Source organism: Watersipora subatra, chromosome 8 (assembly GCF_963576615.1).
Source record: "Watersipora subatra chromosome 8, tzWatSuba1.1, whole genome shotgun sequence".
Lineage (NCBI taxonomy): Eukaryota > Metazoa > Bryozoa > Gymnolaemata > Cheilostomatida > Watersiporidae > Watersipora > Watersipora subatra.
In genome coordinates, this window is record NC_088715.1 from 61,339,967 (window position 1) to 61,359,223 (window position 19,257).

The following is a 19,257-nucleotide window of genomic DNA, read 5'->3' on the forward strand; positions in this document are numbered from 1 at the left end:
ACTATCAATGACGTCTAGGTCCCTCCCACCGTGACTTTCACGCTTAAGTCCCAAGAAGAAAATAGATAACCAACTTCACAACCAGAACTGTATAACATGGTTGGACCTGGTGAGGGTTGTTATTGTTTTTGGTTGGTAATATAATTCATCACTAAAATAATTATTATTCAATTTTATGACTACCCACCAGACTTTCATCCTCATCAGTTGCAAATTCGATGACTAAATTGATATCATCATCTTGTTCATTTGTCTTGGCTTTTCCAAAAAAAACTTGTTATCTTGATTTGCTTTGCCATGCTGCTCATCGGTGTATTAGCTATGACGAGTTTACCAGAAATTTCCCAAATAGCCCAACTACACACGAAAATTACCTGCATTTCTAATATGACGATTTTATTGTGGATATCTATGAACAAAGCTACATATTTAATTTCGCGTTTTTGCTCAATCGTTGTGATAGTTTAGTTTCGCTCGTGAAATATTCGCGAGAGGATGACTCCGCGAAAATGCGAAAGTTAGATGGCGTGAATACTATGTAGCACAAGCGTTCTAGGATGTACTACAGTGTCCTAGGATAGTTGTAGCTTCTACATTTGTTTAAGGAGCTCTTGTTGTTACTGGTCGAGCACAGTTAACCACTATTATAGTGAAAGGGTTGTTTTCATCATGCAGGAATAATCAGGTTTGCATTCTGTTTAGCTAATTGATGGCACTAACCAGCAAGAATATGTCAACTGCTATAGGAGCCCTACTCATTGATTCTATTAATGCCTATGTCATGGTTCTCACTGAATGTTATGGTTTCTGTCATGAGCTCACTTCACCAGCATGTAGAAGTGAGCTCATGACAGAAGAAAATAGTATTTTCGTGCATGCAAGTTTTGAGAAAATAAAGAAAAATAATGTAATGTAGCTGCTACAGAATGGGAAATTACAACACTGATAAGTTTTGGAAGTGAAGAGCATGGGTTTTCACTTGACAAAGAGGGCTGTTTGCAGTTTAAGTAGGAGTTATCTTTTGGTTGTACATGTATAGAAGACAACTCCCATCATACATGCACAGACAACTGAATTCTAGCCTGTGGATCCATCACATTTCGAGCTGACAATAAAATAGCTACTAAAGATTAAGCCCGCTGCGGTACCTTTCTAGCCATGTTAACATTTCACACAATTCTCTTTACTAGTCGCAAAAGCTGACTTCTGTTATCTTAGCTTGATATTTTTTACATTTTGCACGAAGTGTGGAAATTGTATATTCTTGTTCTAAACTGCCAAGTGAGGAACATTGCCACCATTAGTCATCAGTGAGAACAAGCTAAAACACTTACAAGTATACTATGCATATCTATATGCAAACACATGTACCCTGTTGTGTACATGCGTATGCATGTGTGTCGAAAACACATGCACTCTATAGTATACACGTGTTTTAGAGCGGTTCTCAGATACGTTCACATGAAGTTAATTTAAATTTACAACACTCCAGTACAAACCTAGACACATGGAACCCTGACTGGATTAAGTATATTATTTATGATCCATGCTACACTACAAATGTTGTGATTATACTGTGATAACAGTAGTGAAATTCCACAAAGAATATTATGCCCTTCACACAACTGAGACCAATTCTCATTGGTCGAAATAATTATGGATATAGGGATTTACACCATGACGATCTCCTATGACGTGCAGGACTGCTCGAGTGTTCCGAAAAATTCAGGTGAAGAGAGAAAAGTTCAGGTCGCACCCTGGTGACAAAAAGTGATTTAGCTTTAACGCAAAATTTCAAGTCTTGTATCACAATCAATTCCAGATCCGTTAATACTATTTATGTAGGTATATCATATATTTTTCTTTCTAAAAATCATGTGTATCCTGTGGTCATGCACAGCAAATCCCAGCAAAAAGTAGGAATCATTAGCCTGACAGAGTGCATGCAAATCTACAAATTTGTAAATTGTGATACAAAATGTGAAATTTTGTGTTTATGCAAACATGAAGTTGCAGTCAAGTTTTACTGTGTAGTGTTACGAGTCAAAGGACAGTGTCAAGAGTCGAAGGACAGTGTTAGAGATTAATAGGAGGCATGTCTAAACCTTCCTGACGGACATTGAAACCAAATGAATAATATCACCTGGTCTCAACAGACATTCTGTGATGGTTTGGCCAACTTTTTAATGTGGAGTTGTGTGCACAAGAGAGAAAAAATTACCTATCCTTGAGACAACAACACCAACAATAGTGTGAATAATGTACTTTTGAGTAGTTTTAGCTTTCTTTAGCTTTTTAGTAGCTAGTAGTAACCCATCTGATTGGCTGCATCGAAGCCAAGCGAGTGTGAGGGCTTAGTTGTTAATCACATCAGATATGAATTGTCGTAACTATTCAGTGACTCTGTAAAGTGTAAACGCTCTGATGAAACCAACACACCAGGCAACGATGCGATTCGCGTCATTGGCTAATAGATCATTACCAACTCCGCCCGTGTGACCAACCTATTGCGCAATCTATAACTATCTGTATCAGTTTTAGTAGAAGACTCAAGCAAGACAATACGCGGTGTGAGATACAGACAGGGATATTTCTGATAGCAGTATATACGTATACGTACTGCAGGCAGAAATCAAGTAAGTCGATATGTTTATCCTATAGTTCTACTTGACCTCTTTTATTGGTTGGTCATTTTAGTTGACTGTATTTCAACTGTTTGTATGGCATTTACACAACAGTTATACAAAGAAGGGGAAACAATGGACTGTAGTAGCTATAACAATGCTCTTCAATGTTGTAATAAAGGAACAAAATTAAATGTACGTTTCTGAAAAAAACAGGAAGAAGTTAAAATGTTTGGAATGATTTGTTCTCTCAAAGATGCCATACACAGTTGTTTGATATTTTCTTACGATGATGTCTACTTCCATAGATCTAGTACTCTCTATTCTCGGTCTATAGAGGTTTTCCCCCACTCGCTGGAGGCCTTGTGTGTCATCATCTTATTGGTTGCCTCGTGGTTGGTCATCGATCGTATTTGCTTGACAACAAACCGGTAGGCTACTGGTCAGCGATGAATATGGAAGCCCGTTGCCTTTGAGAGGTCTACAGTTTCAACCGCTCAACCTCATTTCTATAAAAGTTTGCTTTCTGTGAATATACTACAATTATGCAATATTCTCAAAGACCTCAATGCAAATACTGGTGATGAGCCTGTGGGAAAGTAAGCCACCCATTATTCCAGCTTTAAGGTGCGAATTACTGTGTCCTTAGAGATAATGAACCACTACGACTGTGTTAACATTATTTCAAGATAGATTGGCAAGAAGATTACAGTTGGGGAAATTACTATTCTGTTTATAGATTTTGTTAAAAGTTTGTCAACACGATTGTGTCTCATGTTCCGAGCGATTACTTGTCCTACGCAAGTTCCTCTGTACCATGGCATGTGACACACGCATACGTACGTCTCGAGTCTGTATCATCTTCTATGCATAGCTAGTGTGTTACCATGGTTACACTGTTAAATGACACTCTGACAAATGTAACGATTGACTCACCCTAGGCTCTTCTCTGAAACATTAAGGAATTTAAACCATGCGCTTTGATTAGTTAGTAAGAAAGAAGGTCTACCTAATAAAGTCTGACTAGGATATTATTCCTCGAGACAAAATGAAGCTATTCTCCGGTTCAGAACTGATTGCCACGCTGTTAAGGTTACAGTCGCACTTTGCAGCATGAATCAAATTTCAAAGGGTGTGAATAAAAATATTGGGCTCAGTGAAATATGGGCAAGCTTTCGCTTTTCCAAAATTCAACAAAAAAACTATTCATAAATAGTAGTGCATCGAATGAAACAAACATTGAATACTAATATAAAAAACAGCAGCTACGCCACGCCTTAATTTCTACTGCATCTTGAGAAGCATTGACATTTCAAAAGCAAGCTATGAAAAATGATGAAGGTACCTTTCAATGAACTTTGCTTGACTTCTATCAAAATGCTAGACTTCCTGTCATGTTACATGTCTTTAAACCTTAGCGTTAATGCAAAATACTAAACTTGTCTTTCGAAAAGTGAGCCCAGAAGGTAAAATCATGTATTGGTAATCGCAAGATGCAATCCTCGCGTTGACTCGAATGAACGTATCGCTTGAGAACATTACTGCTGTTGTTGCTTGCTTTTAAGGTTGACATGAAATTTATTTTCCATTTTCTACCACAACACTGTCAAGTGACACTGCAGTAGCCCATGGGAATATTTTGGTGCTAAGCATAGCTTATTTTTGTGGCGGCTATTGACCTCAGAATTCCTAATTCTTACATTTCTTTGAACATGTCATGATTTTCCAGGCTTACTACAATGACAAGGTTGCACCACAGAGCCAGGTATAAGATAATAAACAGTTTTCCAATACAAGTGGATTTAAAACTGGGAGTGCATTTTTAAACTAGTGATAGACATCTATGTTAGAAGTTCAAGGTGATGTGTACAAACATTTAAGTGAATGTGTGCATGTGCCGACAGTTATACACCTCTACAAATTTATATATTAACTCTTGCCTGTCAACACCATAGAGTTGATAACGAACTTACTACACTCTGTGGTTGTTACCTGACCTCAAACAAACACCAGAAGAAAGCAATTAACCCTGAGCACGTGTATCCTCATGACACTTCAATTTCTTGCATACAGATGGCCTGATTCGCATAGTCATTTCTCACAAGGGAAATTCGGAATGATAAGATGAATGAATTATAGCATTGCACAAGGGTACAGATGATACATGTGTCAAGTTAGAGACGATGTTTTACTTCCTGTTGTCCTCGGCTATTTTGACTACTTGTTTTGTTTCATAAATAGAACTATCCACATTATGAGCTACTTTCTAGTCAAGTAGAGAAATCGTGTCTGTATCATGTTCAAAACCAACAGAATTAATCTGACTATCAAACATTACAACAGTGACAGCTTCGGCTCTCTAATTTGTTTCCTACTACAGCTATGTGACAGAGAAGTACTCCATGCTTGTCTACGAGTATAAGTACTTTCTAGAGTAGATGAACTTCCTCAGAATTTTAATAGGTTTCATCAAAATGTATCGGTATTTGTCTATGATTTGCAAATGTTTTTGATGTTTGAGATGGTCTGATTGCCAGCATGTTTTAGATTAAAATTGATAGAGCTTGATCGCCATTAAAAAGCTCAGAAAAAAAATACGGGTGGAAGAGTTGTCATGGTTGCATTAGCTGATATTGGCTAATGCGTTCAAGTTGATGCATTGCGTGTCTCTATAATTCGGTTGATATCTTTGCAACGATAGATGTCATAATCGCGTTTTCGATTGATCTGAGCATTGCAATTGCGATAAAGTTTTATCGCTTTTAATCTTGAAACATCCTGGCAGTCAAATCATCTCAAACATCATAAATGATCGCAAATGATAGAAAAATACTGATAATTTCCGATACCATATAGAAAGTATTTGTGGAGGTTGGTTTTTAATATATGCGCAATACATGTTTAGTAGGAGATGGTATTGCTAACCTCATGTTTGGGAGGCTTGTCCTAAATATAGGACTGAAATATTTTAAAAAGCAATCAAACTGTTTAACAAATTATTTACCAGGTAACACATCTGACATTACCCATGCTAGCTTACGCTCAGACAGTACTTTGTGACAGTACTACTACTTGTGACAGACAGTACTATGCTCAGACAGTACGGTGCAAGTACTTTAGTTTTGAGAGAATTCATGCTGCTTCTATTTAAATGAGCCTACCTGCTTATTTATTCATGTTAAATTGAGGAACCTGCAATCTAAAGCTGGTACCAAGTAATATGGTTATCGTTGTGACATATTACATTTGGCATCGAGCTCGATTGTGAGAGCCTCTGAGTTAAAAAAACTGTTTTGCGGTGGTCCTGGACTCAACCGTAGTCTGCTTCAAAACCTAGGTACCACTAGTGACTGCTTCTTCTGCAAAATTGGTGCGTGGTACATCTCTTTTTGTAAATGTTAACTAGTATTCACAAATGAAAACTAAATTATTGGTAGATGAAGGAATAACAAAATATATCGATAATATGATATTACAATATGAAAACAAACTAAAAGGTCAACTTGTAAGGCCTAATTTTTGCAATAGGAATAATTCTTTCTTTGCCAGACTTTACGCCTAGGTTCGACCTAAAGCTAGACATAATTGACTGACTAGAGTCTTGCAGAATTTTCTTAGTTAATGGACCAGGAATCTGTTAGTTGATGCCATGATATATGGCCTTTGTACGTTTTCAAGTCACAAAAGTGTATGCCTTGTCTTTAATAATTGTGGCTCTAGAACAATTTTTTGAGGTCCTCTATATAAGCTACTAAAAAACCTGTTTAATTATATATACATATACGTATGTATATATATTGTATATGTCTATATCTGTATAAGTGAATATATGTATTTATATGTAGTAAAACAGTTTTATAACTATATTTTTGTTGATGTCTGTCGGGCTAGAAATGCCCTGTATTACATGAAGTTAAAGTGATGAAATATTAACAGATATTGTTTCTGTAGTCTGCAAACAGCCTCTCAAAACAAGAATTGAAAGTTGATACTAGGCATCATAGTTGCTACTTAAGATAAACTGAATCATAGTGATATCATAGATGGACTTTTCACTATTGCGTCAGCATTGGAAATTCTACTGATAAGAGAGTGATTGATGAGTCATGATAACTCCTGCTTTGACAGTTCAGTTACACTACCTTGACCTCACATTAAAATTCAACTACTGAGCTCATCAGGAATATTGGAGAAAGAGGTTAAAAGATGATTAGAGTCACAATTATTCTGTATCTCGTCACAATGAACAGACTTTATCGTTATAAACAAGCTAGTTAGCTTTCCAAGTCTCTGTTAATAAATGCCAAATAAACTTCTTTAGTAAATGGAGGCTCTAAAATGCATAGCTTAAAGTTTTACTCCAGATTTAGCTTACCAACGCCTCTACTCTATGTTCACGCAAAGACAACTCTGTAGATAAAACTAGAAACCTTGTGACCTCATACAAGGAAGCCAATAAACTGACTGAACCAGTGTTGTCTGCAAACGATCTTCTCATAAGTAGCTAGTACAACTTTCAGCATATATACTGTGTATACATTACATCATCACATTTATCGCTCCTGGAAGTGTTAAGAAAACTTGAAAAGTAATGCTGTCACATAGCTGTAACTCCGTCATGTTATCTGAAACATACAGCCAACGCTAGTTTATTTTTCTGCTGAAGTCATATGACAGCAAAGCATGTCTTGCTGGTCTTTGCCTACTAACTTAAGTTGTTTTATTGCAAGTTTATGCACATTTACGTCCTGCAGGTGATTTGCTGTAAATTTTTAGACTCTGTGCAGCTATTGCAAAAAAGGATTCAAAGAGATGCCTTTTGGATTGACTTCTTGGGCTAGGAAATTGAGCAAAAACTCTCATGATGGTAAGTCCATGATGACTTGTTTAAAAAGTTTTACTTGAATAAGGTAAAAGACTTGAGTAATTTAATACAATACCGGTAATTACATAATTTTCACTAGTTTTAAATTAAAAGTCTTAAAGATATTTAGTTGTTTTTCGTGTTCCGTATAGAACTACTAGGGTAACAAAGGTGCCTGCATACAGCATTAACAAGTGACTACCAGATGCCAATGCACCGGCGTATGATTCTGACAATATTGCTGTTTGGATGTTGGTATTTGTTTAGTGTTTTTCATTCGCTTAATTTTCATTAGACTCATTCTGTTAACGATGAACCAATTTTTCACGCTTTGAAACTATAATAATAATAAAAATGGAGAGAAACTATTTGAGATATAATTTAACAATGATAAGGGATCTTAAAGTGGGTGTGCAATATGTCGACTTCGAGCATTTGGTTGATCACAATACAAAATCCACAAAATTCTACAGCCGCTCATTTGCATAGCCATCAAATATACTAGCTGCTCCTCTTCTCGATTAAAGAAGACCAAGGCTATTTGATGAACATGCATGTATACCTGTGAAAGGACTGTGGTAGAGATAGAGCTGACACATCTGGGATTGGTTGAAATAATTGAGTGTTCTTATGATCTTGATTTCACTTTATTTATTTCAAACACATGCTATTAGCAATCAAGACTAGCTTTCAAACAAGGATAAAAACAGGGTTTTACACAAATAGCTATTTGTATACAGACAGATATATTTTTACTAGAAACATGTATGAAAGTCATGAGTGTTGATTAAAACTGTTTACAAAGCATTTTAGTCAATTTTTTGTAGTTGAGAAAGTATAAAAAGTTTTTTCTAGAATTTAGCTTATGAACTATACTTAAAACGTTTTTGCACTTTTTTAACATTAGAGTTCCACACAGTTTTTTTAAGTAAATTTTGATAGCATTGCAAATAGCTGCATAAAAACTGTTGCTATCATAAATTGTTAATGATTAACATTTTGAAACAAATATTCTGATGATACTTTGATGGTGGCTTTGGAAAACCAGAAATGATGTGATGGTCTTTACACAACTGAGGTCAATTCTCATTGGTAAACCTATTTTTCAACATAATGATGATGTGTGTAGCCACAACCAATATCTACAATTCTCGTCAGCTTTGCCATTTGTTGGGTGTAACCAGGCTTTCAAGCAATAACCAAAAATGCTTACAACCATGTGCTATGGGAGTTGAGCTATTAAGGTGTTACACTGTGTACAAAGAGTAGTACACGTGAGATTGTATATATTATTATTATCTGTTATATCGTGTTATTCTATTACTGATAACTAGTACTCTGGCAGTCCCATGCACGATGAGAGATAATCATGTGTAATAACTATGCGCATAATTATTCCGTAATGTAGCAAGGTAGTGGAATCCCGCAGTTGGCAGTGCAGTTGGCTGCTAAGCCGAGTAGCTGTATTCAATTCCCCTGTGATGCATTTTTTCCGAACATCTAAGCATGGTATTAGATTGACGCGCGGATATGGCTCTTATTATAGTAAAGACTTTGGCTTTGTAATTTCAAAAGTACAAAGGTCTTCGCAACAGTAGATCACTTTAGCTTGGTTATCTAAGAAGTAGGTCGCAAGGCAGGTAAATAGAGTGTAAGTAGCTCACGAGGAGTGTGAGGGTAAGTAGTTCGCTAGGAGTGAAAGTGTAAATAACTCATGAGGAGTGTAAGTGTGGGCACTCTTGCTTTAAAGCATCTTCAAATCATAAGTATGATCAGCATATGCTGCCTTTGCAAGATGACCTTTGCCCTGAAACATTGACCTATGAAATCTGCCTTTGATTGAATTGATAAAGTGATAAGTACTGGATGAAAATATTAAAGGAAACAAAGTGACTGTTAGTTATACAAGTAACAAATTCACATCAGGTACCTTTACCCCTGGATGATTTGTTGGAGTTGCTTCCACGCCGTTTTAGTCAGCTTGAAGTAAAGCACAAATCGGTGGTAAAAACTGCTTTGTCTCAGTTATCGACACAAAATCGTAAAATTCTGCACACTATGCTTGTTTGTTTTGATGGCCGTCATTGGCGAAGTACAACAAGAAATTGACCAATCATATCACGCAATAGCTCCAAAAATACAAATATAGAAAAATAGAGGTGTATTCTGCTTTCCCAAAGGATACGCAAAGAACGACATTTAAAAGATAAATACTGAGCAGCTAACTACGGAGTTGCAGCCACGATTTTATATCTGGAACCATACATATCCGGGTCATTTGTTCATTTGTCTTGTTCAAGCATAGCAAAAGCTTACGTCAGACAAATTAAATTATTACTATTACTAGTAAAAGTAATAATAGTTGCTGACGGTTGAACTAGAAAAGATGATAGTGTGAAGATTGAACCAGTTTATGTCAGAGTTTGTTACCATGGTTACAGAAGCCAATTCAGATGAGTCAGATAGGTGCGTGTCGCTGAGCGTGCCGTGAGAGAAGTTAGTTGCATAATGCTTTTGGAGCGTTAACCGTATTGTATATGCCAAAGCAGGTGCTCCAATAGCATGCTGCTCAGAGTGGGGCAAAATATAATAATGTTTTGTTCATCCGACAGTTTTCCTTGATAATCCCGAAAGAGAAGACTTCAGTAGCAAAAAGATATTCATCGTTTGTACCATATAAGGTTTTGTTAACTATTTGTTGGTTTGGCTTTGCCAGAGATCTCGTGATGGTCACCATCATCTCCAATTTTCTTGTGAAATGCTAAAAGGCATGGAAGTGTTACTTACATGTAGGTCATAATTCTTTGCTAATTTATTAAACAATGAACAGGTGGCATCTGGTTGTACCAACTCAAACAAACAGGAAAGATGGAGCAAATATTTTACAAATAAAAAAAGACAATATTAGACTTCCTATGAGAAAAAGATGGCTTCTGCTCAGTTTGCTAGCAAGGTCAACTAGTGTAAGTGACAGAATGGTGGCTTTGATTGCAACGCATCACTACTTCCAACTGGATGATTAGGTGAATCAGTTTTCAGGTGAGAGAGTTTAGCATTACCAGATAATACAATATAACATATTACAAAACCTATAGAATTCTGACAGCTCTAGGATTTGCATGATCCTATCTTTATAACATCTGATAATGTTTATATTTAGAGAAAACTAAAGACGGGTACATGGCAGTTAGAATTAATCAGAACAAATGTAGTGTATATTGTTCCTTCCGTTAGATGAGTGTAAGCTCTGTGAAATTACGGCTCATCTAGGTACTTACCCATTAATCTCTTAACCAGAGGATACATTTAGTAACCATAAATTTACCAAATCTAGGGCATGGTTCTAGCCAAGTGGCATGATGGACTTCCATTTGCATATTTTTAAGGTTTTAAGAGCCACGGGGACAATATATACTGTAGCGTTGTGCCAGTTGATTGGGAGCCTAAATATTTTTGCTCACGCAGTGTTTATGTTCTGTAATCCATGGTTCACGGTTCATCGGTAGAGCTTTTGAAGTTGAATTTAGGAGTAGCTAAACACGATATGTTTAGAGCTGTACAAGTGTGATTTTACTGGTACAGCTCACTTTATTGTAATGGATTCACACACAGACTAGTTATGTTTAAATCTGCTTGCTTTAATTTTCCTATCTAAATAAAGTTTGCTCTTTACTATGGATATGAATTAAACTTTACTACTATATAGCAAATAATGAATGACACTCTAGCTAGCTCATACAAGTGAATCTCTTAATTCTCTTAAAGTCTGTATATTTCTTAAGTGCTTATTTTCTGGTACATCTCAAGTTTTAAAAGAGTAAAGTCAGTCAATGGGGGTGCATATCTGAAGTTACACTCTGTGTAACTTCAAGTATGCACTCTGAAGTTATCAACTGAAACAAAAAGTTTATTTTAAAAAATTCAGGCCGCTCTAGATAAGCTAGTTATAAAACTGATTTACCCTTTCATGTTGCTTTAAAAAGTGTTTAAGCATGAACAGTAACTGAAGAATTCATGAAATAGTCACGCTTTACCTTTAAATGTTGAACTGGTTGCTCACTAATTGCATAACTTCTACCAAATATATTTGTCTACCCTAGAACACTTATATTTTGCTAGTATTTAGTTTCGTGAGTAGCATACAGAGTAAAATTTCGCAGCAACATAATTTCGCAGCTCTGATGAGTGCGAAAATATAGTGATGTGAAAATAAACGCAGTGGAACAAACATAATTAGATTCCTCAGGTTCAGTTCACCGATACAAAAAAATTTCAATTTGGGACTAGTTTGTAATTGTGAACCGCAGGTAGAATGGTGTGGGCAAGGTCGATAATGCAATTTGATCGCTTGCTGCCATTTGTTTCTTGGACTATCGCCTATCAACAACAAAGCTATTTAATTTCGCGTTTTCGCTCGTTATTGATGATAGTTTAGTTTCGCACATGAAATTTTCGCGAGAGGATGACTCCGCGAAAACGCGAAAGTTAGATGAGGCGAATACATAAGTGTCCTAGGGTAAGTATATAGAAACTATAATTTTGAGAACCCTATCATTCTCAGCACCTTCTTGGTATTGTATGATAACAATGTTAGGTTCAACAAGACCTGTAGGAGGGTATAAAATAATAAAAACGACTTTCAGCCATTTTATACTCAATTATTCAATCTAAGCTCGACTTCCTCGGTATAAACATACATCTACATGAAAGCCCTATTACTACTATAATTGTTAGGTTAGCAACACAGGCTGTACAACTTATGAGTTGGGAGTTGTGCCATATTGTCCTCAAAAGATTTCCCTCTAACTATTTCACATATGGGATTTTTTCTACATTATATGAAGTTCTTTAAAAATTTCTGTGTTAGCCGCTTCATATGGCTCTTTGAGAGCAGAAACTAGTTTTTATGTTAACTAGATAACTGGATTAAGCTGGATTAATATTCAGAGACATGCAGTCACCACTATGAGAGTCTCTAGATAGATTACACCGTATAAGCCTTACCTACAGTAGCTATTATCAGTGACAAAGAAAAGGTTTAGTTAACTCTTTTTTTAAATTATATTCTAAAATTTAATTATAAGGAACTCCTACAGTTTTTGCTGCAAGGATGTTGCTGTCATGCCGTTGTCATAGCAATATTTACCCGTTATGACCTTAATATGATCTTGCTGTTCGAACAGGTCAGATTTTAGAACATCTCATTCTCCGGTTGACCAAACCTGGTATGCGTTATTAAAGGTATGAGGAATATTAAACAATTTATCTCGATAAGTAAGTGCATACATGGGTTTATGGCAAGTATTTTTCTCAGCTAAACTATAACAGGAAAACATTAAATATAGCTTTAAATATAGCTCAACTGTTTAAAAACAATTTATCACATGCATCTGTGATCACTGTTACTATAGTTACATCAATGATAACAGAAAAGTATAAATCTTTAGAATTGCATTTTTAGCTCATAAATTACAAGTAGAGCACTTAAGATAAAGCATTATATTTTCATTCAGATGTCAAAAAAGATAGTTCAATTAAATGATTTAATATATCATTGAAACCATTTTAAATCTGCCTGTTTTAGCCCTAGGAAGCAACAGCTTTAGTTTCAGTTTTCAAAAAAGGCCACTGATGCTTTTTGAACCTTAAATTGCTCTCTGCAACTGCAAATTTCAAATTCCTTTGTTTCTAGCTACTAACTTGATGATGTTCTAGCTTTTTAAATATGTTCTAGATGGATTTGTAGATTGTTTACTCAGAGTTAGTTAAAATTTACATATATCTTTAGTTATGACACAATCTATAGTTCACGTAATCCTAAGAGATGAATTGAACCATAGTAGCCTATTCAACTAAAGCTCCCATCAGCGAAATGAGCTGCTAGGGGTATAAGTTCCCTTCAACATTTGAGAGAATGATGACATGGCTTGCCACTATTACTAAAAATTTATAAGTTCCCTGTATACGGCCAACTAAGATGTTAATGCATCATATTGGCTTACATTTTCATTAAGATACCAATAGAAAAACTAGCTTTAAAATTGGAGTTGTCTGCTCTACTTGACAATATTTCATTGGCCACACATACACATCTTTGAAGGCTATGAGAAAAGTCACTAAACATGTAAATTTAACTAAAGCGTTTAATCTAAAATATTTAGCTTTAGTTATTAATATTTGACCTATAGTTGACCTTTATACTCCTAAAAGAACTCTGAGCAAGATCTCTGCTATAAAAAGGTAACCCTTAATTCGTGTAATCCTGCAGAGTAAAGAACCTTCAGTAAATTACATGTTTAAAGGTAAACTGACAGTTTTTAAAATGTTTTTTTCATTGAAATGCTAATAAATGTGCAACTAATAATCTACATAAAAAGTTATTTTGTTCTGAAACTGATTTGTAGGTCAGAACAAAGATTCTTGTGACAAAATTATGCATCGTTTTTTACAATTTGTACTACCACTCAAAAATCTAATGAAAATATTCTAAATAATTACACATATCATAAGTTACATAAAATTATATAAATAAATGACTTAATAAAATAATAGTACCCTAGAAAAGATATTTTTATTGTTGTTTTTCTAAAAAGGCATAAAAATTAAAGTATAGGCGCAGCAATAATAAATAAATTTATTATTGATAAATTTGTGATAAATTGATTGATTGGTGATAAATTTATCTTAAACTTAAGAAAGTCTAATTTAGAGATAATACAACTATTTCCTGTTATATTGAGATTTTTTGGTTTTATTTTTAATTTAAGCTACCCTTTTTACTTTTACTTGGAAAACTTTTAGAAAAGAACTGAGTGTCAAATATTACACATTATTTGAGGTGTTGTGGCAAATATTTTCTCAAAGTTGACCTAGTATAGTAGAAAAATAGTGTGTCAAGTAGAGCTTTAACTGTACTGAGCATTCCTCGTGTTTGGATCATCTATGCAGAATCAAAACTCAGCCTTTAACCCATGATTCATTATTCAACATCTACCCAACTAGACAAGAAACAATAGCAGCAGAAATGAAACTGTAACAATTGCTGAAGAGACAGCGTTATGCTAAATTTTGAACAGAGTAAAATGACAGCCATTGTTCCATTGTTTCTAAGCAAGTACAAATGTAGATTAGTGCAGATTCAAGATAAGGCCTGTATCTAAGCGTGGACAGAGTCTGGCCTTACGAAATCCCTGCTGAGCTGTAGTAGATAACAACGGCTTGCAATTAATTTTCACAAAAGCTTGTTTAGCTCTCGAGACTAATAAGCCGGTTGTATAACATGTCAGGATACTCTATGAATAAGCGATAAAGGATAGCTTTGTGTAGCTAGACAGAGAGGGGTGGTGAGTGGGTGCTGTTGACAGGCGAGAGCAGGTTAGAAGCTCACTGCTGCTGTATGAGAACGAGAGAACAGTTAGAAGTAAACGAATATTTTGTTGGATGGTTGTGACTATAAGTGGAGAACTTCGGTAAAGTTGACAAGAAGATATTAAAATGGATCTTAGGAGGTTTCCTGAGAAGAGTACACAAGGATACGGTGTGAAACTTTTCATGCATGTAGAATTGGTGCCATTTCTGACCATCTCAGAGCTCAACATGCCTCGATCTCGATTCTCAAGATGGTTTAAATTTGGTGAGTCATAAAATTTTGGAGGGTTACGTAGCCTTCTGGTCGATATGTAGTTCTTGCTTTCTCAGGGATTAGTTTAATCTACAGTGCTCAGGTTTTGCTAGACACGTGAGGAAATATTTTCACTGTGGTTATCAGATCCCTCTCCTAATAGTTGAACCAATTTCTCATTCTTTCATAAAAAGATGAAATGGCACTAAGCAAGTTTTTATATTTTATAGTGATTAGAAAGTCTTATTCTTAGAATATTTCACTATAGTAGATTGTTATTGAAACAAATCTAAATGGCAAGTTGGTAACATGAAAATAATATTAAAATTATAAACATTTTCTGGTGATGAAGTGAGATTTGATAATAGAGCAAACTTAAACTAGACAGTAAACAATAAGTTTTTTCATACACTAGAGTGAAGCTACTAACATGGCTAAAATGAGCAGCTATTATCATAATAAGATGCTATTACATAAAGCAATAGGAGTACACATAGGTCAACTCATGTTATGTAACCATAGCAGTTGTTCTGAAACATTGTTGGTGCATGTCTGCTATTCGATATGCACCATAGCGACTCAGCCTATAAAATATTTTTAATCAGGGACATTGCCTGAGATCTGTTAGTTGAGTTACCCCTTCCTCGTACTCTTAATGCTATCCCTTCTAAAAAACTATCCAGAACATTTTTATTACACAAAATGAAGGATACTCGGACCAAGTGTTTGCGCCAGCTCAATATAATGTTGGTAAAATGTGTATCGCTTAGAATTGCTACAAGTTTATACCTAGATTTGTCTGCTCCTGTTTGTTTCTGTGATAATAGTAAATTATGTTTTAAAAATTAGTAAATAAATGGTTAAACTTCTAAAAAAGCATGATGTTTGTCTTCACTGTAGACTGAGCCCTTCTACGGGCTATACATGTAGAAATCCCGCTATGTTAGAATATAACTAACAACAAACTAAATCTACCAATTTGTTCATCCTATGTATTGTTGAACTGTTGAATCGGTTGTATTTATACTAGAGCCTTAGCAGTGTGCCATGAGAGATCATCAAGCGTGCCTATAAAGCACTGATAATAACTATCTGCATAATTAATCTGAAATGCAAGAAGGTGCGCAATTAGCCCTAGTGTAATAGTGTTTGGCTGTCAAGCTTATAGTCATGGGTTCAGTCCGGTATGATGTAATATTTTTTACTTCCAATTATAACTTTCTATAGTAAAGACTAGCCATGTGCCAGTTTCCTGTGCTACCAGATAATAATTACGCGCACAATTAATTATTTGGCAATGTTTAATGCGGCTGACTGGACAGACATTCTGTCAGGCTTCTACGCCGAGTGTTGCGAGTTCGAATCCCGCGTGATGCAGTATTTTTTGGGAAATCTCAAACCATGGCTTTGAATGAACAGACATATGAAGTAGCGCAGCTTTAGAACCTGGTCCCATATATGCCTCAAGCACCTGTGGCAGGACCGCAGTGCTATTGGCAATAAACTGGGAACCTATGGGCCGAGTACAGCCAATAGTTGCCAGCGGTCCATGCAAGAGTGCAGCACTGTTCAAATTTTGCAAGAAACTTCTGGCAAAATTTTTTTGCCAGAAGACAAAAGAATCTTGCCAGAAGCTTTTGCTAGAAGGGGGTTCTTGCAACCGATATGGGAGCCCCGTTTTACTCCAGTAAAGATTCGCTTGTTTCACCAATAATAGCTAATTCATGCTGACTATGGTTTCAGTAGACTAGCTGGTGGCCTGAGCGCCTTGAGGCAGATAGAAACTAGCCCTGAGGCAGACGGAAACCAGTCTCGTATTCTGATAGGTTCTTGCTGGATTTGAGCTACATAACAAAGAGTGTTTGATGGCTTCAACTACTACTACTGCTTCACTTTAGTTATGGAAACCTTTACTTTAGTTTCATGAAATAATTAGAAGAGGATGTCTTGAGTGGATCATCTTCCAGATATATTCTTTTGTGGCCGCTACTTTTAACTTAATTAACCTATAAACTAAAGAGTCCAGGGTCCAGGGTCCAGGGTCCAGAGCGCCTGGCTTGGGAGCAGCAGGTTAAAAATTAACTCCTGAAAAAGGCCAGTGGTGATGACCAGAATGATAACCATCACTAAAAAGCTCTCTGCAACTAGGCTTCGGTTCCCTTGCCATTGGAAACAGACATGTTCAGCCAAGATCATTGAGCCCTTTTTGTGCAATAATGATCTTTAAAACATGCCCAGCTTCTACAGCCTTTACAGACATCCAACCCGTTTTATGACGGACTGCTTCATAGTCATAACCTGATGAGGATTTATACCTAAGCTGCTAAAGGCTGCCAGGTTTATAATAATTACTATCTTTGATAGGCTAGTATATATATTCATGCATTAGTTGTAGGTATAACCTTTTATCGACATTGGTGATCATGAAAAAAAACCTTTTTCGTTATATGCTAAAAGAATGGAGAAATAATGAAAAGACAGAAATCAGGAATGATTGAGTGAGTTCAACAAACGTGTTTTCAAAGTTTGTAATCTAATAGTATTCCATAGTGGTTGGAGGAGTGAATTGAAAGTTGTAGTAACAGAAAGTTTATAAACTGAAACAGATGATGGTGGATGTAGTAGCCTATGTTGGGGTCACGGAATACAAACTGATGTTTGTCATATGTGTGGAAGGATAATTTGTACAAGTATTCATGTTGTAGTTCATGCAGAATTTTGAAACCTGTAACACAATTGCCAAAGAGAGTAAATTTTGAATAAGGCCAGATGTTTAAAGATTTTGCGATGAAATAGGTGGAAATGTGGTAAGCTGAAATACCTGATCAGCAGTACACAAGCCTTAGCATAGATTTCTGTAAGGAAAATATCCTTTTCTACTGTCAAAATGTCACACACGATAGTCTCATATGTTTTGATGTTAACATTTTCACACATTCTCTTTATGACTTTTATATGGCTCTTGTAAATTGACAAAACTGCCTGCGTACTGACTGAAACTGAACCAGGACTAGAGACCAAAAGTTGGTGGATTGCTTCAATGATTTCTGTGATAGGTAGCACCCTATTTGGTGAAACTATAAGTTGGAAAACATTACTTGCTGAAATATGTAGGGGTTTGGTGATCTTTTATCTTATGTCAATTGTTTTTGACAAGGAGATCAGATGGATCAGCTAACAGACTGTCACAGGCATTTGATTAATGGAATTCCAGCAGATGTTTAGTGAGTGTTATAAACTTTCAAAGCATAGTTAATGCTCTAAAGAATGAGCCATTATAGCATTCCTAAAATTGTTCTGAAATATGGAAATTGTATTATTATAGAAAACCTTTCTTGATAACAATTTGGATAATAATTTCATAATTCTTATGAAAATTGTGGATGTGTAGTGGCTCCTGGAGTGGCTCGCTATAGTGCAGCGCTTCCCTATTCATTGCCAGACCTAGGACCACTTGTCTTCAAGGAAACAAAATGGCTCAAAACAATAATAAACAAACATATTTGGAATATATGAATTTTTGACAACATGTTATTGGAAGGTCATTCTAAGAAGAGTTTAATATGTTTAACATTTAACATATTAAAACAACTCACTTTATGATCTTTGATTGTTGATCTAATATCGAAGCAACTTTCCAGTGGGGGTGGGTGATATGTACAGATCATTTTCAGGACTGTTGGCATTACGATATTTATTTTGAATTTATTGAAAAGTTGGAACTCCAGATTTATATAGGCAAGTTGTTGTGATGGTGAATACAATATCTTTTTTGTCTTCATTATTGAATCTTGCACCCCTTCCTCGAAAATAACAGCTCAGCTCGCACCACTTAGAGGTGTGAACGCCCTCTATCGGGAAGCCCTGTTGTAGTGATATGTACTATGCAGCGTCTCTCTCTCGAACAGGCTCATCTGTATTAAAGTGTATGTACATCTCCCTGACAGGCTGGGACCTTTAAACAATTAACAGCATTGAAGACATGTGCTGATGCGACTCAAAGGTCAGGCTGTTGGGTGTACTAGCTATGCATATCCTACGCCCTTGCATAGCCAGCAGATGCGTTGTGAGGATACATTTGCTCGATGACACACTTGTTCCGCTTATATTTAGGTCACTCTCGGATTCCTTATGCCAGCCTCAGCAGG

At 35.9% G+C, this 19,257-nt stretch overlaps 1 protein-coding gene across 1 annotated transcript in view; it reads left to right on the forward strand.

Moving 5' to 3' along the window:
• Window positions 1–7,409: 7,409 nt before the first annotated feature.
• The window catches only part of LOC137402147 (inverted formin-2-like), a 49,512-nt gene continuing 37,664 nt past the window's right edge, over window positions 7,410–19,257 (forward strand). The window contains exon 1 of the mRNA XM_068088617.1: window positions 7,410–7,491. Coding sequence (XP_067944718.1) covers window positions 7,437–7,491 — 55 coding nt within the window. The 5' untranslated portion in view covers window positions 7,410–7,436. The remainder of the gene's footprint in view (window positions 7,492–19,257) is intronic.